The 24,129-nt window shown below is 38.2% G+C and overlaps 1 protein-coding gene across 3 annotated transcripts in view; it reads right to left on the bottom strand.

The window, feature by feature from the left end:
* Window positions 1-1,291: 1,291 nt before the first annotated feature.
* Window positions 1,292-24,129, bottom strand: part of NKAIN2 (sodium/potassium transporting ATPase interacting 2) — a 986,091-nt gene continuing 963,253 nt past the window's right edge. For 2 of the 3 annotated variants that reach the window (XM_042987110.1, XM_007078666.3), the window contains 3 exons: window positions 7,200-7,281; window positions 6,424-6,512; window positions 1,292-3,023 (listed from right to left, as the gene is read on the bottom strand). In XM_042987110.1, the coding sequence (XP_042843044.1) occupies window positions 6,488-6,512; window positions 7,200-7,281 (107 nt within the window). In that variant the 3' untranslated portion in view covers window positions 1,292-3,023; window positions 6,424-6,487. The remainder of the gene's footprint in view (window positions 3,024-6,423; window positions 6,513-7,199; window positions 7,282-24,129) is intronic. The other variant, XM_042987109.1, reaches the window with a different exon arrangement.

The following is a 24,129-nucleotide window of genomic DNA, read 5'->3' as shown; positions in this document are numbered from 1 at the left end:
TATGGTTACACAATCATAAATTCCTTGGGTTAATCTTTTCTGCTTGCCTACCCTACCCCAACATGCTTCACTTATAGTGTTGTCAACGATTGGTCCTCAAAGGAGCAATGACTAAATGAGTATTCTAAATAATTTTATTTTAAATAATTTGACCTTTAAAAAAAAGAAAAAAACCCTACCTATGTTAAGCAAAGGTTTTTAGCATAGTGCCCTAACACCTCTGTCAGCTATTAGCCCGATGCTAACTCTAAGTTCCAGATTGAAAGGAAAAAAAAAAAGTTCTCCAAATGACAGCAAGTCTATTCCAGGCAGTCTTGTAAAAGAACCCTTAGTGTTAGGGGATAATGAAAGTGCGTGCTACCTATGACTGAGCTAACATGGTGCCATGACCTGGCAATTTCTTTTTATTGCTGACATATCCATTCCTGCATAGCACAGAACATCAGCGTTGCCTTCATGTAAATTTAATAGGTTTTCCTTGTCAATGATATGATCAGATACACTGTGAGAAGGAGGGGCTTTCAGGGATGGCTCAGAAGCTTAATTGTTTTTCCATTTATTTTTAAAATGCAAATTACACTAGTAAGTCAAAAAAATCACTCTGTTAAAAATACATTCAGAATTAACAAACGCAAAAAAAAAAAAAGACACATCAGGATTGTAACTCTTGCCTTCTGAATATTAGGTTTATAACAAAAGCTCAGCCTAGAAAAATAGCATTCTTCACCGGATTTTGAGGAGGAATCAGCTGTACAACTCAGATGGTTTTCCAGATATAATCACACTACTGTGCTCACTGCTCCCGAAAGAAGACCTGTCTACGAATTACTCTTTAGTAGTCAACAACTGGTTTTGAAAATTTTGGTGGTGATGATAGTAGTGATTAAGTGGTAGCTTGGCTGCAACTTAAAGCAGGAATATGAGGGCTTGTTCTCTGTGCACTTAAATCTCTATCCATATACATGTCCTATAAGGTGGAATCTCATCACAGCATGAATGTACAGTGAAACCTCATTTTAATTTTCACGTTAATAGTCACATTAGAATAGTTTCTGGCATGTAGAGTATTTAAATTTTAAGAATCAGAGGACAATAAATTGGTAAATATTTTTCTCATACATTAAACATGCATGTCACTATAAAATCATCATATGAGGTTTCACTGACATGTTTGCAATTATTTATTTTATACATGTATGTATGGACAAACATATACAAGCCACTGAGAAAATTCAAGCACAAGTGCTGGAACCTTTTTTTTTTTTTTTTTTTTTTTTAGTTTATGTTCCAATATAACCTTTGTTCCTTTATCGTTTTTGAATGTATATGTGTGTATTTCACAGACATCCATGCAAACACAGTAATGGGGCTGGTTTATGTAGATCTGGATGGGCTAAGGTCCAAAGTAGGTTAACCCAATAACTGAAGAAACTACATAGAAACCAAGAGAGAAAACATTGCTCCATGCCAATTTGTAACTTTTCAAGTCTCAATTTCACTGCACTGAAGGATGTTGTATTAGTTTTAAAAAAACTGATTTTAGCATCTCAGGTGGATCCAAGAAAAAACATGACTCTTCGGAGTTCCTGATAAGCCTGAGCTAATTATGTTTCCCACTAATGAAAACCAAATAATGCTTGAGTATATAGAACAAAATTTCCTAGGAATTCAGAATATTCCATAAACACATTGACCTACTATTAAGTTTCCAAAGGCATCTTGTTGCCAACTACGTTAACAGCACAGTTTTTCTGCCACAATAATACAGGAGGATTAAAATACACTCTAACACACAACAGATCCCCCAAATACCACAAAGAGATCTCAAATATTTCACCAAGGTAACTATTGCTCCCCCCGCCCACCCAAAAAATAATCTCGTACGCTGAAGTTAGGAAAAAAAGTTCACCTACGTAGGGTCTTCCATTTGAATTAGATATAAAAGAGTAAACATAGCTAATACATATTCAGTTGGCCTCTGTTGATAGAAATCCACAGCTGTTTCTGTGTTAGTAAAAGACATTTGTAGATACTTATAAAAGCACCTAGAGTGCAGTAAATAAAATCAGTGAGTTAAGCCATTTCTGTTCTCTGCTTCCAGTAGATTATGAGTTTAGTAGATTAATAAATTTTACTTTGTCCCACCCAACCCCTTCAGAAGACCATATTTAAGAATTATAAAGAACATGATTATTGTTGTTGTTGTTGTTATTGTCACTTGTCTGTTTTTGGCCACCATGGAGGTTCAATGATAAAGCACTTTGCTGACAGCTGGCAGTTTTTGTACACAGACACACTGAGCTGCTGAGCTATGCAGTCCTGTTTCTTGACGTGAAACACACAGACTCAAACTCATTCGGAATTAATAGCAGTGTGTTAGCCTAAAGGAAGTGACTTGGGGAGGTCTGCACTGAGACTCGGGCGCACAACTTAGGTGGGTTAAGGCAAGTATGTACGGTATAGCCTTTAGGGCAAACAACCTGCCATTTCGGACTTCGGTTACAAGGTCATCATGGCATGTTTTGTTTGTTTTTGCAATTACATTGCCTACGTAGCCGTGGTGCTATCAAGACGTATGGAGTGCAGAAGACAGGGCTGTCAAACTAATGTGCCCTGGATGACTTTGCAGCTCACAGAGGCCGACTGGCTGGGCTGCAGAGTAGTTAGTGACGGCCAGCAGAGGGCACCAACACATCTCCTTATGAACTTTCCAAAGGCCTGGGAGAAAGAAGCCTACTTTCAGGAAATCCAAGATGGGAGTGTCCTGCATATTTATTTGTTTCAGTTAGAAAGAGGAGGCCAAGAGGAATTAGTATGTGCCTCTGTGTGTGTGTGTGTGTGTGTGTGCGTGTGTGTGTGTGTGTCTCAGTGTATGTAGAGGCTTTATGTTTGTTCTGTTAACATGTATATATATTTAAACTCAGTTGCTTCTTGCTCTTCATAAAATGCAGGAGGCCACTGCAAAACAAGTTCTTTGAAAGGTCCAGGAGCTGACATACTGAGGCCATCTGTATTATTTTGACCTGGTAGAGAGAAAGAGAGAGAAAGAAAAGTTGTTTTTAATCAAGGGGGAGAGCCCAGCATCTTTCTCACCTCTCCAAGCACAAGAACAAGCAAAAATTAAACACAAAAAAGTCCAAGCCCAAATTGTGCTTAAAATGAGACAACTTTCCTCTCCGTTTCTTTTTCCTCTGTAACCTCTTGGGTAAAGTGGCCACTTATGATAATTTAAAATCCATTTCTGGGGACAAATGAAATGAATATGTATTGCTATACAATTAGGCTGCCAAAAAGAATGCAGTGTTTTCAAATGTTGCTAATATACCATGGGATATTCTCACAGTTTATACTGCGGGAGCCCAAACACATCTCTACTGGCGATGGCACATAGGTCAGCGGTAGTCAAAACAGCTACTTTGTTAGAAAATTAACCTTTGGACATGGGAATGTTTTTGTGAGGGAGCTTCATGGCTATTATTTGTTTCAAAGAAGTTTACCAAACCATAAGAAACAAATTTATGAAAACCTTTTCTTTTAGGATGGATGATAAATAATCTAAAGAATTACAGAACATTCTCCCAACTTAACTAAAAAAGAGAGGGCTGTCTATTCAATGACTGTAGGAACTGAAACGTGGCTGTGAATGGGAGTCAGTCAAGGCAGTGTTTTCAAAGCTCTTAGCCACGGATTTGCTGGGCATAATGGAAATCCCACAGCTAAAACTGCACATTACTTTTTTAAGCATTTGCGTTCCTTCTAAGGAACAGCTTTTATTTCCAGTTGCTATATAATATTGTGAAAGTGCTTGAACCGGACCATGATGTTGAATTACTCTTACTTTATGAGACTTATTTATGGCAGGTTGACAGGAAAAGCTACTCCCCAAAGGACAAAGACATAGGAGATGTTCGGGTCCCTTCCTCTCAGCAGGGGTGAAATTTATGCATGAGTCACTTTTGGTTTTTCACAGGGTTTGAATAGGCGATGGCTGTCAAATGAGGGGTTCTGAAGGCTACCACGTTGAAGGCTACTTCATAATGTAAAATCCGAAGAGGATAGTTGGTTGCAGAGAAAGGGAGGAGTGCAGGCATGTTTGGAGGTATGGCAGCCAAGTTAGTGTGAGAAGTACAACTAAGTACATTAAAAATCAGGAAATATAATGAATGCCAGAGCAAACTCACAGGTCTAAGAGTTTGGAAAGAACACTGAACTAAGGGGTTAGGAAAACTGGTTGATAATTGGGGGTGGCACAACTAACAGGTTGTGTGACCTTTGTTTTCCTTTCTCTTCCTCCAGTTTCCTCATCTGTAAAATAAAATCTCAGTGTTGTAGAACTTGAAGTCCGGTAAGGGGATGTTTTGTAGAAGGGGCAGTGGTAGTATTTTGACTAGTGATTTGTTATATGCAATTAATTCTAACTTCCTAAATCTGAATGTCATGGAACATTCAACTTTTTTCATGAGCAGTGAGACTTGAAACTTCTTACATAATTTTAGTGTTCCCAGGCAGTAAGGAAGAAAATAATATTTTTATTACTTTTCGTTTGTCATTTAAAGTCTTCTATTTAATAAAATCATGGTAAGTTTGGTCCTCAGGAATTTAATGATGGATATTAAATATGCAGGGTCCCCTTTTTAAAGACATTAGAATTATGGATGTCTGATTTGAAAAAATATACTTGATTATGTATAAGTAGCATTCTCTAAGATAGCTAATCCTATATATGTGGTTACATGTAACTTATTATAGCTTGATCATATTTATTGATCATTCATATTCATAAACACAATGAAGTGTTACATGATGAAGAAATGCTATGTGATATTGTCAGAAACAAGCAATTACAAGCTTTGTAGATGTTCTGGTCTACTCTTGAGCACATATTGTTGCATGTTATTTGGGTGGATATTATATGTGATCTATTGTTTCCAGAGGAAATCCCTTCGTATACTATGAAATATAGTATATTATATATTATATTGTATAGTATATTGATTTCTGATTCGATAAAGTCTTTTCATGAGTAATATTGGTTCACATAAGCATTGTTCCCAGTACTATTAAGTTATGTTTCTTAAGCATTTACCATGTGGCATGTTTTACGTCTTATATACTTATAAATTCAAAATAATTATATGAAGTACATGTGCTATCATCTCTCTTTTTCAGGGAAGGAAACTTAGATTTGATGAGAATAATTAAAGTTACTTGAATCAAGTTGTATGTCCAAGGTCATAAAGAATTTCATCTCTAGTACTCTGCCTTCTAGGTCCTCTTAACCACTGTCTTGTATTGCTTTGCCTTTATGTTTTAATAGAACACTTTATATAAAGCTATGATACAATATAGGGAAGAGTGGTAAAGAACTTCAAGGGTTTATAATTTTACTTTTTGTGTGAGCTATCGAGTCTTCCTGGGAAGACAGGAAATTTTGGTCTAAACAGAAAACAAGTATAGTACTACGCAAAAGAAAAAAAAAAGAGAAGTATCAGAGGAAAAAGAGATTTAAAACTCTTCCATAAAATATATATTTTAAGATATAATTTGAAGGATAGTGGTATTTCATCTTGGAAAAAAAATATGTTTGGTGTCAAGAGAACAGCATGGGCAATTAGAGAAATACACGTCATATTGGTGGAAAGCAAGAGTTCTAGTTTCACCGGCAAAAAATGGGTAAGATGGCAGACTACTAATGCCCTCAATAGATTATAAGATTCATCAGGACAGGAGCCAGCTCTTATTCATTATTACACTTCCCCAGTATCTCCTAGCATCAGCTGCATATAGTTGGGAGTCAAAAGTTGTTAAGGGTTGAAGAGAAGAGAGAATATTTCAGCAAGATATTGGGGCCAGGTCAGAGGATACTTGTAAGCTACGGTAAGCAATGTGGACTTTGTTTAGTAGGTAATAGGGATTAATTGATAGTTTGGGGACAAGGTGGGGAAAGAGTCAAAGTGGTACTTTGGGAAGAGTAATTTGGCAGCCACATGGAAGATGGGACAGAGGTACTAAAATTAGAAAGAGACAGGAAAACGTAAGGTAATGAACGCTGATTTAGGGCAGTGGTTATGAGGATACAAAAGAGATTGTGTGATGCACTGTTTGCAGAGGGAAGGCTTTGAATGCATACAGTATTGGTGGATTTCTGAACAGATCAGGTCTTTGTTATGGGTGGTATTGCCAAATACTTCCAAAAAAAAGTGCAGGCATGATGCATAGATCATTCCCCTTTTAAAGAGAAGCTTACAAGGAGGTGTATAAAGATTACTTTAATCTCTTGGAAGAGAAATACTCCAATTCCATTTATCATCCTAGACATTAACAATACTAAAAGGCAAAATGATTCAATGGTGGAGGACAATGACGACAAACACATATCTTCAAAGAGAGAAGCTCACATTTCAAAATGAATTGGAATCTTACTTTCTATTTTGATCTTCGCTTGCAATTCAGCATATCACTTGATGCTGATATATAGAATTTGTTATCAGTTGTTATCCAAGGGAATTTGCCTAAACACAGATATAAAAATCAGGCTCTGATTGTATGTCTGCTCTCTTGAGTGCTAGAGTTAAGGGTCTGATAAATTTCAGTGTTACTCTTCTGGCGTAATTTTCACTTCACATCAGAAAAAGAATAAAGAATATTATTGCTCAGTTTTCTTTAACACTATACATAACTACAGGGTTATACTATATATAACTATATATAGCCTATAATTTATCATCCAAATGAGAATACTTTTGAGAGTAAGAAGAGGTACTGGTAATAACTATACCAGGACAACCTATGTAAACTGAGACTCTCCTGGGAAAACCAGAATACATAGTTTATGTATAGTTGCATATAACTACCCATAATGTTATATCATTTTCAAAATATATAACTTTTGGGTCATTCAAAGAAGTATTAATAAAGTATTCAAAGAAATATTAATAAAGGCTTTCTAGCTATGTAGTTGATACTTTATATAAGACTAAAAGTAACTTTACAGATGGCATTTCTGATAAGTTAGATTTAAAAATGAATTATGGAGAAAATGTTATTAGAATTATCCCAGCCAAAACAACATTAATAGAAGAGAAAATACTGGAAGTATGTAGTTGAAGGAAAGCTGCATGCCATCTATTTTGCACCATGGCAGTGCTTACTTAATCATCTTTTAGTATCATAGAATACCTCCAAAATAAAGTACTTACATGTACATAGGCTGTAGTTGTAAATGAGATGTCTTCTGAGGCCCTTGATAGCCATAAGAATCAAAGCCACCTATGAAATCAACTGGAAAGGGACAATTGCTTTCATTAGTTAACTTTTCAAAAGAGTTTAGCATTCATGATCAAGATCTCACACAGATTACTAATATAAACCGTTTAATAATCTATTAAAACCTAAGTGACTAATTGTGGAGGAAAACAGATAGTTCCTTCAGGGTAGTGGTATTTCCCCCCTCAACTGTGAGATTCAATTATTGCTTTACAAGAATCTATTCACTTGGGAGAAGAAATTATGTACTCTTCTCAAGCAACCAAGACCTAATTGGAATCATAAAATTCACTTGCAGAGTAAAGATGCTGTATGTCTTTTTTGGTTAGTGTGGAGATTTTCTGCAACACATTACAAATGTAAAGAATAATCGCTTAAGTGCATGTACCTATCAGCAACTGCAGCACTAGTAATGATATTATATACTATGATTGTCAAGTACAAGGTGCTATGATGGAGCTTGTGTAAATTAATGCAACATGGTTGTGCCTGCCATTATGTGTTTTATAATCTGAAATAGGCAATCAGAAATAAAGATGTAGAGCAAAGTTTAACCAAACATTCAAATGCAATACATACTTCGATATTTAAATTATAATAACATATAACAAAATTACCCCAAATGGCTGTAATAATATCTCCTATTTCATATCTGCTTACACTGTGGCCTTGACACTCCTCCCTTCTGGTAGTTTTGGTCTGTGTCCTTTCCACTTGAACCTGAGTAGAACTTAGTGGCTGCTTTAATGAATATGGTAGAAATGAAACTATGTGGCTTTCAAGGCCAGATCATAGAGATGTCATACATTTCCCTATTGTCTTTTGAGATGCTTAGAACACAGCCACTGTGCCCAAACAAGTCCACGTGAAAAGATCAGTGAAGAAGCCAATGGTATGTGTATTTTGACTGATAGGCTAGCTGAGGTTCCCGCTGATAGCCTGGACACGTGAGAGAAAATGTCTCCAAATGATTCCAGCTTCAAGCTGCTTAGTCAACCCAGTCATAGAGTCTTCCCAGCTGAGGCCCCTGAGATCAAAGAAAAGCCATTCTCAGGGTGCCCTGTCTGAATTCTTGCCCACAGATCGATGAAACAGTAAATACTAAGAATACTGGGAAAAAGTTTTGTGTTTATTTTTTTCTTTTCTGCTCCTGGACTTAAAGGCTGTGTGGTAGGGATAAAAGAGCCAAACCGATGAAAAGCTGGCAAGACAGATGATAGGAGAGAGAAAGGGATATAGAGACTGAAATAGGATGCCTGTGGATATCTTTACTTGTTCTAGAGTCATATTCTATTGGTTTAGCTTTGACTAGTTTTTGTTCTCTTTCCCCCTGCCTCAACTGTGAGATTCAGGTGCTACAGGTAGAAATTGGAGCAAAGTATGCAGTAACATAAAGTCCATGATGTCTGTTTATATAATGGGGAAATATTTTTTAATAGATTTTATTTTTTAGAGTTGTTTTAAGTTTATAGCAAAATGAAGCAGAAAGTACAAAGAGTTCCTATATAGCCCCTCCAACAAACTCTGCCACTAGTAACATCCCTCACCAGAGTGGTACATGATTACAACTGATGAATTTACACTGACACATCATTATCACCCAAAGTCCAGAGTTTACATTAGGGTTCACATTTGGTGTTTTAAACTACGTTTTTTGATGAATGTATAATGACCTGCCTCCACAGTGTTAGTCTCATACAGAATCATTTTGCTGCCCTAAAAATCCTCTGTGCTCTGCCTTTATCCATCCCTCCCCCAATCTCTAGCAACCACTGATCTTTGTACGGTTTCCATAGGCTTGCCTTTTCTAGAATGTCACAGAGTGGGATTGATACAGTACTGGAACTGTTCCCGATTGTCTTATTTCACTTAGTAATGTGTCTGTAAGGTCGTTTCATGTTTTTCATGGTTTAATATCTCATTTCTTTTTATCTTGAGGACACATTTTTCTAGGATGAATTTCTCTTCTTATCAAAAGTGAATAGTATAAGAACAAAGGCCATGGTGTTAAAAGGATCAAGGTTCAAATACTGCTTTGACCACTTGCCAGCTGTGTAACCACAGACATATCATTTAACATTTCTTAAAACAGGAATTAAAATACTTATTTCATACAATTAGTATGAGGATAAAATAAAATAAGGAATGTGGAGCCCTGGGTGAGACATATGGTGTGGAGGAAGAAAATTAAAAGCCCCTGAAAAAATTCAGGATTTTCTTTATAAGTCTTTTAAGCCATGCAGTGTAGGAGAAAGAGAAACAGAAAATGTTTAATTTGGGATAACGATGGAACCATACCAGAAGATGAATTAAGAGAAGGAACCTCCTTTGTTTCCTGAATTGCCTGTATATATACATTAGCTAATATAAAGGGTACCAGAAAAGCTATACAATAATTGAATGTCAACTATATTTAAGGTTTGTATTTTGAAAAATTATTGTCTATGATTGGAAATTAATTTCAGATAATGCCTAAATTCCCTTTCATTTGGGTTTTCTCTTGTCAACATTGAAACTTGATAAAGGACTAGTTTACTGAGAGGTATTCACAGTGTTAGAATTTCCTGGTTCGTGTCTCTTCCACTGAAGCTGAGATCCGAGTTAAACTCAGGTTTATTGTTATTGTTATTGGTATTTTGAAATATTTCTCGGGCTTGTTTCCAGGGGTTTGAGATGGATAGCAGAAAAGGTCAGATGGTAGTTACAAACCAAAGATTGTAGTCACTCTACAATCAAAGGATAACTAAAAGAAACCAAGATGAATCTTCAAGTCCAATGGATAGAATCAGGACCAAAAATGGAAAACAAAGCTTGAGTTGGGAGCAATGTAGACCTTCCTAAGACATGAGAAAAGGCCAGAAGGGAAATGAGGTGTGTCCTTAGTATGTGTTGTGAACAGTGTTTGACTTGTCTAGGGCTTGCTTTCATTAGCCATCTGGTGTAGGGGTTGGTAGTGCTGGCTTACAACTCCCCATGTGGGGAGGATCACATAAAAACTCTGATGGAAGGATTGTAATTTTTCTGATCATTCAGATCGTCTGGAGCCATAAAAAAGGATCCAACAGCAGGTGATTCAGAACCAAGATGAAAAAGAAGAAGATCTAAATGTAGCCACGATGGATTTTTACCATTTCACTTATGAGGGAGGCATTCAAATTTAAGCAACAATCAAAGGGCATATTTTATAAACATGCTTCAGTTCACAGCCAAGGAAATTATGTAAGGCCAATTTCCACATGCATTCATTCCCAGTAATTGTTTGGATGTCTTCCTAAAGACTTGAGGGAGAGGAATAGAAATAAGCTGGGTCCAACTGACCACTATAGTTAATATTACGGTGGTCAGTGTAGGTAGATGTGATTCCTTGCTCTTCTTTTCCAGATGATGCTTCAACCACATATGGAACTCCTTGTGGTGTCACATGGGTGAAAAAAAGAAGTAGAAGAAACTATTTCTTTTTCAAAAAAATGAGTCACTGGGGTTAACTTACATTTTTAGAATACTGTTAATACCGCTTTGGTCTATTTTTCTTTTCTTTTACATAATCACATTTATCAAGTCTATAAAGTGGCTGCTACATGCTGTGAAACTTTTCTGAGAAGTAAGGGTCATGAAACATCTGACAGGTCCTTTTCCAAGTAATTGTGATGGCATCTAGATGTTTGGTTCGTAGCTTATCTCTGCATTATTTAGAAAAGTGTACCTGTTATTCCTCTGGAATCTCCTTAATTCCTGAAAATAAAAATAAAGTTCCGGGGTGCTGGGTGGTTCAGGCGGTTAAGTGTCCGACTCCTGATTTTGGCTCAGGTCAAGATCTCATGGTTGGTGAGTTTGAACCCCACACCAGACTTTGTGTTGACAGCAGGCACAACCTGTTTGGAATTCTCTCTCACCTCTCTCTCTCTCTCTCTCTCTGCCCCCTCCCATCCCCCCACCATGCTCATTTGTGTGCCTTCTCTCTCTCTTTCAAAATAAACAAATAAACAAAAAAGTAAATAAAGTTTCAAACAATTGCACAATACTTAATAGTTTCTAAAGCCCTTTCAGGTGATATTAATTATCTCTGCAAAATTACTGTGAGGTGGGTGGGAATAATTATCTTCACTGTACAGATAAATACAGTTTTACTTGACTGCTTGGGGGACACACAACAGCTGAGGACAGGGCTGGAAGTGAGGTGTTCTATTTCCTTCCTAAGTATAATGAAAAGTGATTTCTGCTTTTCACTCATGCCATTCCAGTAAATTCCTGGAAGGTTATCAAAGGTTTTGCATCAGATTTTGGATTAAATCTAAAATCTTTAGGCTTTTGTTCTCTTTTTATAGTATTCATTTAACAAGAGTTTTTGAGTGCTTGCTTTGAGTCTTCCATTGGTTGTAGATGCTTCATTTTGTTGTTTATTCTCTAGCGTCTCTCCTCTGCTCTTTCTAGAAGATGTACTCTTATAATAATCAATAATCAAATAATAATCAAAGCAATAATCAAAGCAAAACCCACCTATGATGGATTTTCCAGTAATAGTTACTAATGAGATGTCTTGGTTTTTCTGTAACATATCTTTAAGAAGAGATAAGGTGAGCATCCTTCAAAGTTTAGTTCATTTCTTCTGAACTATAAAACCATATAAACATTTAAATGATCTTTTCTTCTGAAAACTACTTATAGTCTCAGCCTCCTCTTGTATAACTCTGATTATGGTGTTTTTCAAAGGAAAGAGGCATGTTGTCTTTTTAGCCACTTGGCATTTTGTCTGTTATTTCAACACTTACCAGAAAATATGAAAAACGGAAATTACTGAAGGGCTGAATTAGAATTCGGAGAATGAGAAAAAAAAAAAAGATGACAATGAGTTCAAGATAATGGAGAAAGAGGTAGAGAATATGTGACCTGCCAAGTTTTTGCACATGGGGGAAGGAGAGGAAGAGGCAAGAGTCAAAGTCAATTCAGAAATTTGTTGACTAGGAGAATGCTGTTGCCTATAACAGAAAAGAATGTCAGGAAGGAGTTGGTGCTTGGCTTCATTTGGAAATACAGCATGTAAGGTACAAGTGTCAGGGACCAGGAAATCCATGCAAAAAGAGAAATGTAACTCGAACTGGTGCAAGGCAAGTTGGAGATTTGCTGGGATTTCAGAGATTAGCTTCCCCTCACTCAACTTTATTGTGTTTCCTCTCCACCTGACATATTGTAATCTACTTGTTTCTTTGTTGAGTCCCTTGCTCTAATGTAAGATGCATGAAATTTACTGTTTGCTACTGTTCACTACAGTAACCCAGAACGCAGAACAGTGTCTTGGTGCATGGAAGACTGTCCTTATGGGATGATCTCTATAGACCTGCTAGGCTGTAAGGAAAAATAAAACAATCATTGGAACATGGAAGATGTTGGTAAAATTCTTAAGTGAAATTCAACTGTTTTTACTCTTTCTTCCTTAAGGCCTTCAATGATAATAAAGAGAAGACCTTTTATAGAAGATCTATAATACTTGGTCCTATGAGATAAAAGAAACTTTTTTGAATACCAATGGGAAGAAGCCACCACTGTAGTCCCTTTGGCCTAGAGGAGTAGAGGCAAAGAGGCTAAGACATGCCTTAGCATCAAAGTGACTGGTGAGAGAGTCATTCATCGATGAAGGCTATCAAAGGTTGCAAATGTTGATTACTGGTAGGAAAACATTATTCTCTTTCTGAGAATAACAAAAGTAGACAGTGGGGCAGAAGGTGACAAAATAAAATAAAAATTGTGCTTGCTTAATCATTGCCTCATCGGAGGGATTTGCTTTTGGTCTTCTGAAGATAGCTCAGGAAAGTTATCATTTTCTTTGCAATTGTTACATTTTCTCTTTGCCTTATTTTTTCCTATCTGAACAATGGGTATATTTATTCTACTGACCTATGGAGACATGGGGAGGCCCATTATTTTAAATTAGTAAAGAGCCATATCAGTTTAATAACTATGATTTAATAACATTAATAATAGTGGAATTTAGAAATTACCAAGTAAGTGAGAAATGCTTTTTGAATAAATATTCTTTGCTAAAATATATTCCCTAGTGTGAACTTCCCATTTATTTAAACCTCTTAATCAGCAACACTGAGTTCAGTAAACCTAAAATTGCCTTTTTAAAATACATGTTGGCAGTGAGGTATTGTAATATAAAATTGTACCTCGGTCATTAATGACAAAGCCCCTAGTCAACATACTCCCTTTTGGAGACAGAGCTGGAAAAGACCATGAGGAGAAATTTTAAAAGGCAGATCATAGAAAGCTCAGCCTGAATATTTAGAAGAACCCATTGAAAGACATTAAAGAATTTGTGTGGGCTATGAAAATAGAGTGTATATCCATTTTCTCTGCAGGTGAGAATTTAAAGGGTACTTGTCTCCAGTTGCACAAAGGAAATTTAGAGCATAACCAGTCATAGGCCAAATTCAAAAGAACCACCTCCCACCCACACAGACTTCCTTGGGGGCAGCAATTCAGCTTACTGTGTGAGCTTAAGGTGTTTGGTCTGGGATAAAATCCCTGAGTGGACTCTGAGCTACTGTTTTTATTTCCTGATGAGGGAAACACAACCCTTTGTAGGGTTACCTCACCTTGTTGTTGCCTTAAAGGTCACTGAAGTAACCGTTACAGCCCGGAGAGCTTCCGACAGACAAAACACACACTGAATGCAATGAGACTTATTAGCTAAATCACTGCAGATGTGGCATTTCCTAACCTTGTCCAGCAAATGTATTTTCTTACGGTCCTATTTTCACGTTTCTCTTTTAGTTGCATTAGAACCAGATCCTCCATATTTTATACTTGGTGACACATTTACATATGCTAAAGAATGAACATGAAAAGCAAACACCACAATGTGGTCATGGCAGAAGAAATATTTCTTTAGTTAGAAATAGTTTGAGTAACCACTTGAAGCTTTTGGTTTGAAACACTTAATAAAAAAATAAAATATGAGTCCCACTTGACAAACTATTCTGTCTTTTAGCTCTTGCCTACATCTGCAGTGAAGGCAGAACCATAGGGGGGATTTGAAGGAACACATGCTGGTTTTCTGCTGACGCCAGGATCTTGCTATCAGACAGTCTTCTAATATTGTACATCACAGGGAAGTAGGAAAGTAGTGTAAAGATGGAGGGCTCTGGACTCAGAAGACCTACCAGCATCATGCCCACAAGCAGGTCACAATTGCTCTGAGCCTTATTTTCTTCCCCCCTAACTTGGAAATAATGAAGCGATTCCAACTTCATAGGGTTATTGAGAGAGTCAAGTCTCAAATACAGCACTTGGCATATGTATACTAAAGATACACCATGGATAGATTTGGGATCTCATCTCTTTTTGGAAAGGATTTATACAAAGAGAACAATTTGAATTATGCTTTAAATGCATATTTGGGTTCTTTGTGGAGAGGAGGAGCACTCTGTATTAGAATTTACAAGAGTATTGTGTGGGATGACACAGGTACTGAGTCATCAGCAGAAGCTGAGGACAGCTGAGGACAGTCTATGGAAACCCTTCAGCCGTGCATTCCTTTGGTGGTCTGACAAACAACAGGAGAAGCCTGTATGGCCTAGTATAGAAAAAAAAAGGGGGGGGGTGAGATATTTTTTACTTAAAAAAACTACATAGAACTGCGTTTTCATATTTCAAATATTTTTTGGAAGTCACCTCATATATTCTGTAAAAGGACAGAGAGAGGCTGGGACCAGTCTTGTTTGTGGTCTCTGAGGCTTCAGTCTATATGCAGGCAAAAGGGACTGTTCAATGGAGAGTGCCACAATGAAGACACTGACAGCTTCTCCTCCTGGATTGGGCAGAGGGCATGAGATCAATGGTTGGTGGAAGAATTACTCTAGAGAGGAGAAGCTTTGACTGTGTGTGCCTCAGATTTGAGCAGGGTTGCAAGGAGACAAAAGGATACTTGCCAGTGTAGAAAATTTTTCAGGTTCTAGGAGAAAAATGGACGGGTTTCATGTTTGATAACTGTAATTTTCATGGTTTGAGTACTAGGCTTAGGTTCAGAACCCACGCCTGGGTTTGGAGCAGATCCCGAGGGAAGTCAGTGGTAAGGAATGAAGGTGTCGTTGAGCAGGAGAGAGCATCCAGCCATGGTTAGGGACCTTCTCCAGCCATGGGCAGTGACCCAGGATTAGAAGTGGAGAAAGTGAACCTGAGCCTCATCACGTGTGGTTGTTGAAAATCCAAGTGTGATGCAAATACAGGCCAGGTAGGAGATAGGGGGCCGGTGGGGGCATCACTGCCACGAGTAATCCTGCACAGAGATGAGAAGTAGAAAGATCCGAAGAATGAGAAAAACAAATGTTCCCATAGAGGGAAGTTCCTGAGGATGAAGATAAGTTTTTCTGGGAGGGAGGCAGGGGAACAGGTAGAGGAAAAAAACCCAGGAGTTTATAGTCAGGCAGAGAACTTTAAATTTGTGATTTTGGAGAAATTTCCTTTCTCCACAGTGAAGGTGATCCAAATTAGCCTCTTTGATGAAGGAAATTAAGGGGTAGATGAAGTGAGTGGTAATGAGGGTGGCAAGTGCTGAGAAGGTCAAGAAATTGTAAAGCTAGAGTCAGACAATTATGTATCCAGGCATCTTTAATAATTTCAATAGATGTGGAGGAGCATACAGAATGGGATGAGATCACTAAGCAAACTTCACCTTCAAGGTGCCTGGGCTCACTTTGTGCCATGCCATTTGGATGAATCAGATTTACCTGTCTTTGTTTCTTTCTTCCCTGTTAGCATGCTTTCAATGAGATATGACATGCCTTTCAGTTGAAATTGGAGAGAGCAGTTATTATGAGCCATAGGTGAGCTAGTTAGACATGATTGGGCATGTCTTCTCAGGTGACATCCAGCATATACTTAGAATGCAGAGTCCATTTAAATGCAGTGCTTTTAATTAGGGTGTGGGCACATTTATGTTTTCGTGCATATTTAAGAAAATTTTAAAAAGCCCACATGCATTCCTTGCCTTATAATCCTCGCTAACATAATCTTTGCATCATTTTGCATCCTCCAGAAAGGAAAATCATCAAACTCTTGAGTCTAAATTAATCATCTGTTTAGAATGATAGTAGCAGTTTCAGGAAAGAGAATGTTCAGTGGTTATTCTAACATTTTTATTGATATTTGCGAAAGCTGAAACTAGATTTGGTATATTGAGCTCCTTAAAAACACTTAAGATTATTCCTGTGTGCATTACAGTGTACATTTGGTCGATATGGACTGGAAAAGTAGTTCTGTTTCACCAAGGCACACCTATTTTTATTAAATTCTACATATCCCTCTGATATATCCTTTCGATTTCTGCTGAAATGTCATTTCCTCAAGGAATAATTTTCTAGTCTTCTCACCTGGATGATGCACCCCTGGGGGGGGCATTCCACTACCACACATCTCCCACCCTTGCTTGAATTCTCATGACAAGTGACTGTAGTTCTTCATGGGAACTGCGTCCTGGGCTCTATGCGCCATGAAGGCAAAGGCTGTATCTGCTTGGTTCCCTGTCTCATCCCTAGTGATGGACACACGAACCCATCATAGAGTGGTTACTCCATAAATACGTGTTGAAAGGATCTATCTTGATTATTGCAGTGAAGTGGTGTGGAAAGTATATTTAAATCTGGAGATTTAAGTTCTATTCCCAGTTTTGCCTCTAAATGACTATTTCACTTTAGAGCGAGTCCATTCAAGTGTCTCTTTCCTCAACTGTCAAAAGAGGGGATTAAAGTAGGTGATTGTTAATATTGCTCATAGCTCTAGGATTCTGCACACTTCCATATTTCTGGGATTGGTTTACATATCAATGGTAGCAATAAAATATTTAAAATGAGCAAGTCTGCACAGGCATAGTGAATGGGAAAAATTAGTGCAACGGAGTTATTTCTCTCCGACTGTTACTACCATATTATGCATTGATTTTGCTAGACAAGTTTCCAGGAAGATGAGCTGTTGAGTAGTATATGTATATACTCTAGAGTATATGTAGTATATGTATTTTATAGTTACCTATTTACACACACACACAGCATTTGGAACCTGAGTCATGGTGATTCTCAACTGGAAAAGAGGGGGATAGAAAAAAATGTGGGACCTGGAAGAGGGGAATAGGATCGGCAGGCTTGGGCCCAAAAGAAACACTGTCCCCTCATTCAATTCACTTCAGTGAGGAAAGTGTATGGATGTTACTATGTGCTTCCCTTTGCTTTTCTGCTCTTGGGAATTCCTTAACATCAACTTCATTAGTTACAAAGGCAGCAATCCATATCCAATTTTCTTTTTGTGTCAAGATTGTTCATGTATAAACTAGGCTCCTTTGTTGGAAACATTTGCAATTAATCCCATAAACAAACAAACAAAAAATGCAAATCTTGCACTGCCTGCCCCAGCCAACTCCACCGACTCTCAGCCTGACCACCATCTATTATACACAAAAATGAATTGAAATTCCCACTTTGGGCCTAACCTAATTTTCAAGTGATAATAGGCATGGATTCCCAGAAGCTCTCTATGCCTCTTGATAGCAACTTCCTAATTTCCTTTCCTGGTAAATGTTTTAAATAAGATTTTAGCACCAAAGGAAATTAACCTTTAAATTAATTGTAATTATAAAATGCCATCACTGATTTTTGTCTTCAATCTAATTACTTTCTATTATTTAAACAAACCTCACCTCCTGTGAGCTTTAAGTTTGTTTCTCCTTCACTCCCTGTCACACAATGCCAACCAATCCTAGCAGAGGTCTCCCTGAGTCTCTGCAGCTAGAGCAGCCTCATTTAAATGTCACGCAGGATTGAGGGTTCGCCCTCTGTTCCCTTATTGACAAGGCGCTCTTTCAGAGGCTATGCTATGCATAAGGCTGCTCTGCTCAGATGTTTTTGTTCTGCATACCTGGTGGCCATCCTCAGAGATGCGGAGTTTTTTATCCTCCTGCTGTTAAGAAGGAGATAGCTAAGCCCAGCCTTCTGTCTCTATTAGAAGCCACTTCCAAAACTAAAACACAACTGGACATACTGAAGTGGGCACCTGCCAGCATCATTTATCAAAAGACGAACTTTGAATGTGGAGCCTACTTTCCCAGCACGCCTCAGCTTTGGAGGGCTCTTAGAGCTTAGTTTCCTATGTGGGCTCTTTGTTTTGTTCTCATTTGTTCTTTCGAGATGGGACTGTGGGATCCCAGGAACTTTATTTTGTGAGCGTGTCTATCTACACCGTGGTGCTAAAAGCATGCTTTTTTCCTGCCACTTAGCTGCCTTCTTTGTCATGTCATTATCAATGCGAGTACAGAGAGATGGTGAGGAAGAAGTATGGAATACCCATTACAGGTGGCCTGTGTACTGCAGAATTGGAAGATGAAGCAGAATAATAAAAATGGAAGATTTTTCTTTTAATCATTTCTGTAAATGTCACCACTTTCCCTTCCACTCACACTCCCTGGCTTTCTTTTCTATTGAGGCTGATTAAAACAACCTGAAGAGTATGAGAAAGCTTCAGTTCTCCCAGCCAGAAATATTTTCTGCATAAAATACATCCTTTACTACACCCCAGTAAGATGTCATCCTTTTTGCTGGACTGAATATTGTCACCTTAACACTATTCTTTAGAAACAAGGTCCTGATTGTTTCGAATTACCAGAGGGTAGGGGATCAATCAATTTCCTTCCCCCCATATTTTTGACTTGGGAACATGAAATTTATTTAAAGATGATTATAGTGTGTGTAGGTGTGTATGAGAGTGTGTGGATGTGAGTGTGTGTATGTATGTGTGTGCATGAGTGGAAAGCAGTATAGTACAATGGGAGAGACATTGTGAAAAAAATAGAAAATAAGAAGTGACTGTTGAGGAATCAGATTCAACTTTCACCTGAATATCCAATTTTAAAAATAATTAAAAAATTTAAAAATAAAGCTCATATATTTTCCCTTCAATGACCACGAGAGGGAGTAATTTAATAGTAGTCTGAAAAAGAGACCACTACTAACTAATGAGCAAGACAATGTAAAAACTGTATTTCACTGTTAGGGAATGCTGTTGCCTCTGATAGAAACTTGCATGTGATTGAAAGGAGGCATATGTCTATGCAGGCATTCGTTTCAGGTGCTGATCATTTATTCAATCTTTTATTTTTATATATGGCAGCATGTTTCCGCCCCACTCTTTTCTGCCATTTGCTTAGAAAATGACAAAAGTGCTTTATTATAACTGATTACCCATTTACTTACAATAAACTGGAGTCTAAGAAGATACAACATACCCTTACTAGTTTCCAAATGGTCTAAGAAATGTTTGTGGAGAGCTGATTGATTCATTCATTTATTTCCCAGATAATTACTGAGTCCTGCTCCAGGTTGGGGATTGCTAGATGCTGAGCATACAGCAGTGGTCAAGACAGGTGTGGTCCCTGAGGGCAATGGCTAATACTCTCTTATCCTGAAAGAGTCAATATGTGCTGTATTGGTGTCAGAAGTTCAAGAATAAGCTCAGTGACCTTGGGCAAGTCATTTAATCTCTATGGGTCTACAAAATTAAGCTGTTGAAATAGAGCCATAGACAGTAGTTTTCCATCATTTTCAAGCCTGCAGTATCCCTAATCCAAAAGAAATCTTAAGCAGAATCAGAAGTTGTAAAATTAAATAAAGGTAGAGCTCCTGTATTTTGGGTGAGTTGAGGAAGAAGCAAGGTGACAGACATCTCTTACCCTGGTCTCACTATGATTCTGTAAAGCATAACTAGAGATTAGTAGCATTCAAAATCTGGGGCTCTGGGCTTTAATATGTAATTCTGTTCAGACAAGGGGAAATGAATGGCAAGTTTGGGTTTTATGTAAGGCTAGTAGATGTGGACAAGATTATTTCACTAAGTCACCTTGAAAAATCACAAAACAAATGTTATAAGGAGATGATAAAGCAATACCATGTTAACAGTATTTTATTATTTCATTTGATTGCTTTTGTGTGATACTCTAAAAGTAAAACAGATACAGCATTCTCATAACTCTGTCAACGTGATGCCTGAGAACTTGGCACCTATTTTGAACTGCTAATTGCCTACCCCTTAGGTTATGTTTGAAGAGTGATTTATAATAACAAGAAAGAAAGCTTAGATTACCAACTAATGTGTAGTATGACCCTAACAACCAGATAGAAAGAATGGTGGATACATAGATGGGCAGATGAATAGATGGATAGATAGACAGATAGATAGATAGAAAATAAGGAGGGAGGGAGGAAGGAAGGAAGGAAGGAAGGAAAGAAGGAAGGAAGGGAAGGAGGGGAGGAAGGAGAAAGAAAGACTAGGAGCCGTATGATATGCAGAAATGTTAACTGAGAAACATAATTCAGAATCGTGGGGTCATTCTAATTTTCTTTTTTTGTTGTTTGTATTTTCTATACATTCTTCAGTAAACTTACATTTCTTTATAAACAGGGAGAAACAAATATTTTTTAAAGGGGAAGTGTTTCTCCCTGCTGCCACCTGTACCTCCCCCAAAAGTGGGAGTGTGTGTGATTGTGTTCAAAGAATTCAAACTCAATGATCCTGACAAACTGGAAAAATGATCAAAACATATAGAATAGAGTTCAATACACAGAAGTGTAGGCCAGCAGCCTTTAGAAGAAAAATCAAACAAAAATAACAGAAAATTATTAGCCTCAGAGAAGTGAATAATTTCCTGTGGTTTGCTTTTAAAATGAACGTTTCTATAAATCGATTGTGACTTTTATCCCAAGGCCACTTGAATTTAGAGAATTCAGGACAGGTTTTTATGCATTTCTGCTTGGTTGGTGGGGTTGTGCTTGTGTGTGTCTATAAGTTTAAACATCTAGAATTCATTTTTCAATTTTTTTTCAAAATAAGTCCCTTTAGGGTATTATTTTTGGATGATATTCTGTATTGTTCCAGAGGTGATGTGAATATTTAATAATACTTGCAAAAATACAAATCCCCTTTAGAAAAGATATGATTACTTAGAAACATGGATCCATCTTCTAGAGGACCAGTGTTTAGTTTTAGTTTAACTATTAACTACAAAGTTTATAAGAAAACATACTACAAATTGAGAAATCATGTGATTATTATCTGTTCTGGGTTGCTGATATTTTCCATGGCTGCGTGTCTTCCTTTCAATTGTCACCTCGAACAGCGCTAATGAGGCAGAGAGAGAAGTTTTTCGTTCTATCACTGTAAGTGGACATCCATCTGTGGTGCAGAAGATCTCAGCATTAAGTGAGAGAAGAGCTACATATATAATAAAAGGCATGCCAGGCCGAGAATCTCGGAATGTTTCATCTCTTTCATAGAACTTTGTAAAAGAGAACAAGTAGAGGAGAATAGAAGGGAGCGGAGGTCATAAGGAAAACTCAGCATGGCTGGCAACAGATGACACAGGAAAGAGCCTTGCCACAAAGACGGCTCAGCAAGGGTCGCCTGCTTTCCTGGAGCAAGCCTTTCCTCCGAAGAAATAGCACTGCCTTTTCATGAACAAATACATAAAAGTGCATTGCAATGGTTGCCTCCCTTGAATAGGGTTCACATGTCAAGGCACACCCGCTGGAGCAGGCCTCCAGCTTTTTTCCTGGGGAGGAGCTACTCATCTGAAGCCAGATCACCCCCCACCACAGCAGGAGGCACTGCCCAGGAACTCCTAAGAGAGCATGGAGCCAGGACACTGGGAAGTATTACAGCCTGGAGAGACGGACCAGTGAGCCACTGCTCGCCCCAATCTATGCCCCATAGAAGTTGTCAAACGTCCAGGAGCCACATGGCGTGTGCGCGCATAGCAGGTAGAAGAGGGGCATGTGTGGATTTGGATATAGAACTTTACCAAAAGAAATTCCCCCCAAATTTATATGGTAAAGGCCTAACCTCTAATATGATTGTATTTGGAGAAGGGCCTTTAAAGAGGCAATTAATTTTAAATGAAGTCATAAGGATGGGGCCCTAATCCAACAGGACTGGTGTCCTTTTAAGAGAAGGAAGAGACGCCAGGGGCAAGACTGTACACAGAGGGCAAAGTGAGAAGTCAGCTGTCTGCAAGCAAAGGGAGAGGTTTCGGTTGAAACCAAACCTGCCAGTACTTTGATCTTGGACTTTTAGCCTCTGGGACCATGAGAAAGTATATGTCTGTTGTTTAAGCCATGCAGGATGTGGTATTTTGTGATTGTGGCCCTAGGTGACCACGACATGGGGGCGGGAGTGTCCCCATCTTCCTGCTGCTCCGAGGAAGCGACTCTGCTCCCAGGGCTGCTGTCACCTCCTAGTCAGCACAGCAGATGGCAGTGGTGTCCTGCGAGTTTGCACAGCCAGCTAGCCTGTCAGCCTGCGCCTCTGGCTTAGGTAACTAAAGGGTCAGAGACGTAAACTTCAAGGTCCAGGCTTTTTCATTGGAAAAAAAAAATCTTTGCATTAAAGTATATCCAACTATTTATCTTTATCTATCTATCTATCTATCTATCTATCATCTATCTATCTATCTATCTATCTATCTATCTATCAAGCTGGGCTTCACAAAAGTAAATGAGATACTGGTTTTTTTTTTTAATTTTTTTTCTTAACATTTATTTATTTTTGAGACAGAGAGAGACAGAGCATGAATGGGGGAGGGTCAGAGAGAGAGAGGGAGACACAGAATCTGAAACAGGCTCCAGGCTCTGAGCTGTCAGCACAGAGCCCGACGCGGGGCTCAAACTCACGGACCGCGAGATCATGACCTGAGCCGAAGTCGGCTGCTTAACCGACTGAGCCACCCAGGCGCCCCTGAGATACTGTTTAAAAGGAGAAATAAGGGGAAAAAATCTCAGGCATTTGGTGTGCCTACAGTCTAACTGCCTCTAGTTCAGTGATGACTTATTGCTATTTTATGTAGTGAAGTGGGAGAGTTTGCTTACAGAGACTGAACCCTTTCCATAGTTTCCCTGCAGGCTTCTGCTGTTGAAGCTCCCTGGCTACACTTGCTGTTAGGGCTTGAGATAGTAAAACTGAGCATATAGCTGGCCAGCTTCGTATTGAAATCAAGAATACCTTCATTTTCCAGTTGCCAAAATTGGGCCCTTATCTCTACTGTCCATTTTCAGCACAGTTACAGAACTAAAACTCTTCTCTGTTCTTCCCGAGTCTCTTAGGAATGAAAACTTACCTATTTTCGCAAGCACGTGGCTAGCATACCCTCCTGCTACTAAATTGCTATCAGAATGCTTCACTGCAGACCTATAGCAGGTAAGAACAGACACTTTCTGAGATCCCTTCCCTGTTTACCTATACATTAAACTTCTCCCATAATTCAGGCCTTACCTTCTGAGAAATTAGACAGAAATTAGACAGAAATTTCAGATCTTTTTTACTTGTGAGCATTGGAATTCATGTGTTCTAGGCAGGGTCTGTAGGTGAATATTCAGACAGATGATGAAGGCAAGGATAATACAAGGGAAATATCAATCCAAAGCATTGTACTCAACACTCATCATTTACCCCCATGTCTAAATGATCATAATAAATAAACCTAACTGGACACAGAACTGGCCCAAATGAGCATCTTCTCCAGGATTTTTAGTAGTGCCATGATTGTCTAAGGTAAGCAGCCGTCTATGTGGACATACAAATAAACAAGTTGTTCATATCTAACCCACCGAGCAAAAAGACTAAAATTGGAAAACTTATTTATGAGAAGCCTGCTTGTGATTTGTGTTAAGAAAGGCAGATAAGGTGTCATGGTCAAAATATGCATAATGATATAAGCACTATTTGGGGGAGCTTTCTTTTGAAAATAGATTATTAGATGCTTGAAAGAGAAACCTGACCTTCCCAGAGATATTTGTGACTTCATATCTTCTGGGATTTACATAATTTGGC

This window comes from Panthera tigris, chromosome B2 (genome assembly GCF_018350195.1).
Source record: "Panthera tigris isolate Pti1 chromosome B2, P.tigris_Pti1_mat1.1, whole genome shotgun sequence".
In the NCBI taxonomy this organism is placed as follows: domain Eukaryota; kingdom Metazoa; phylum Chordata; class Mammalia; order Carnivora; family Felidae; genus Panthera; species Panthera tigris.
The sequence above is the reverse complement of the archived record's forward strand: the minus strand, read 5'-3'. Positions and strand labels throughout refer to the sequence as shown.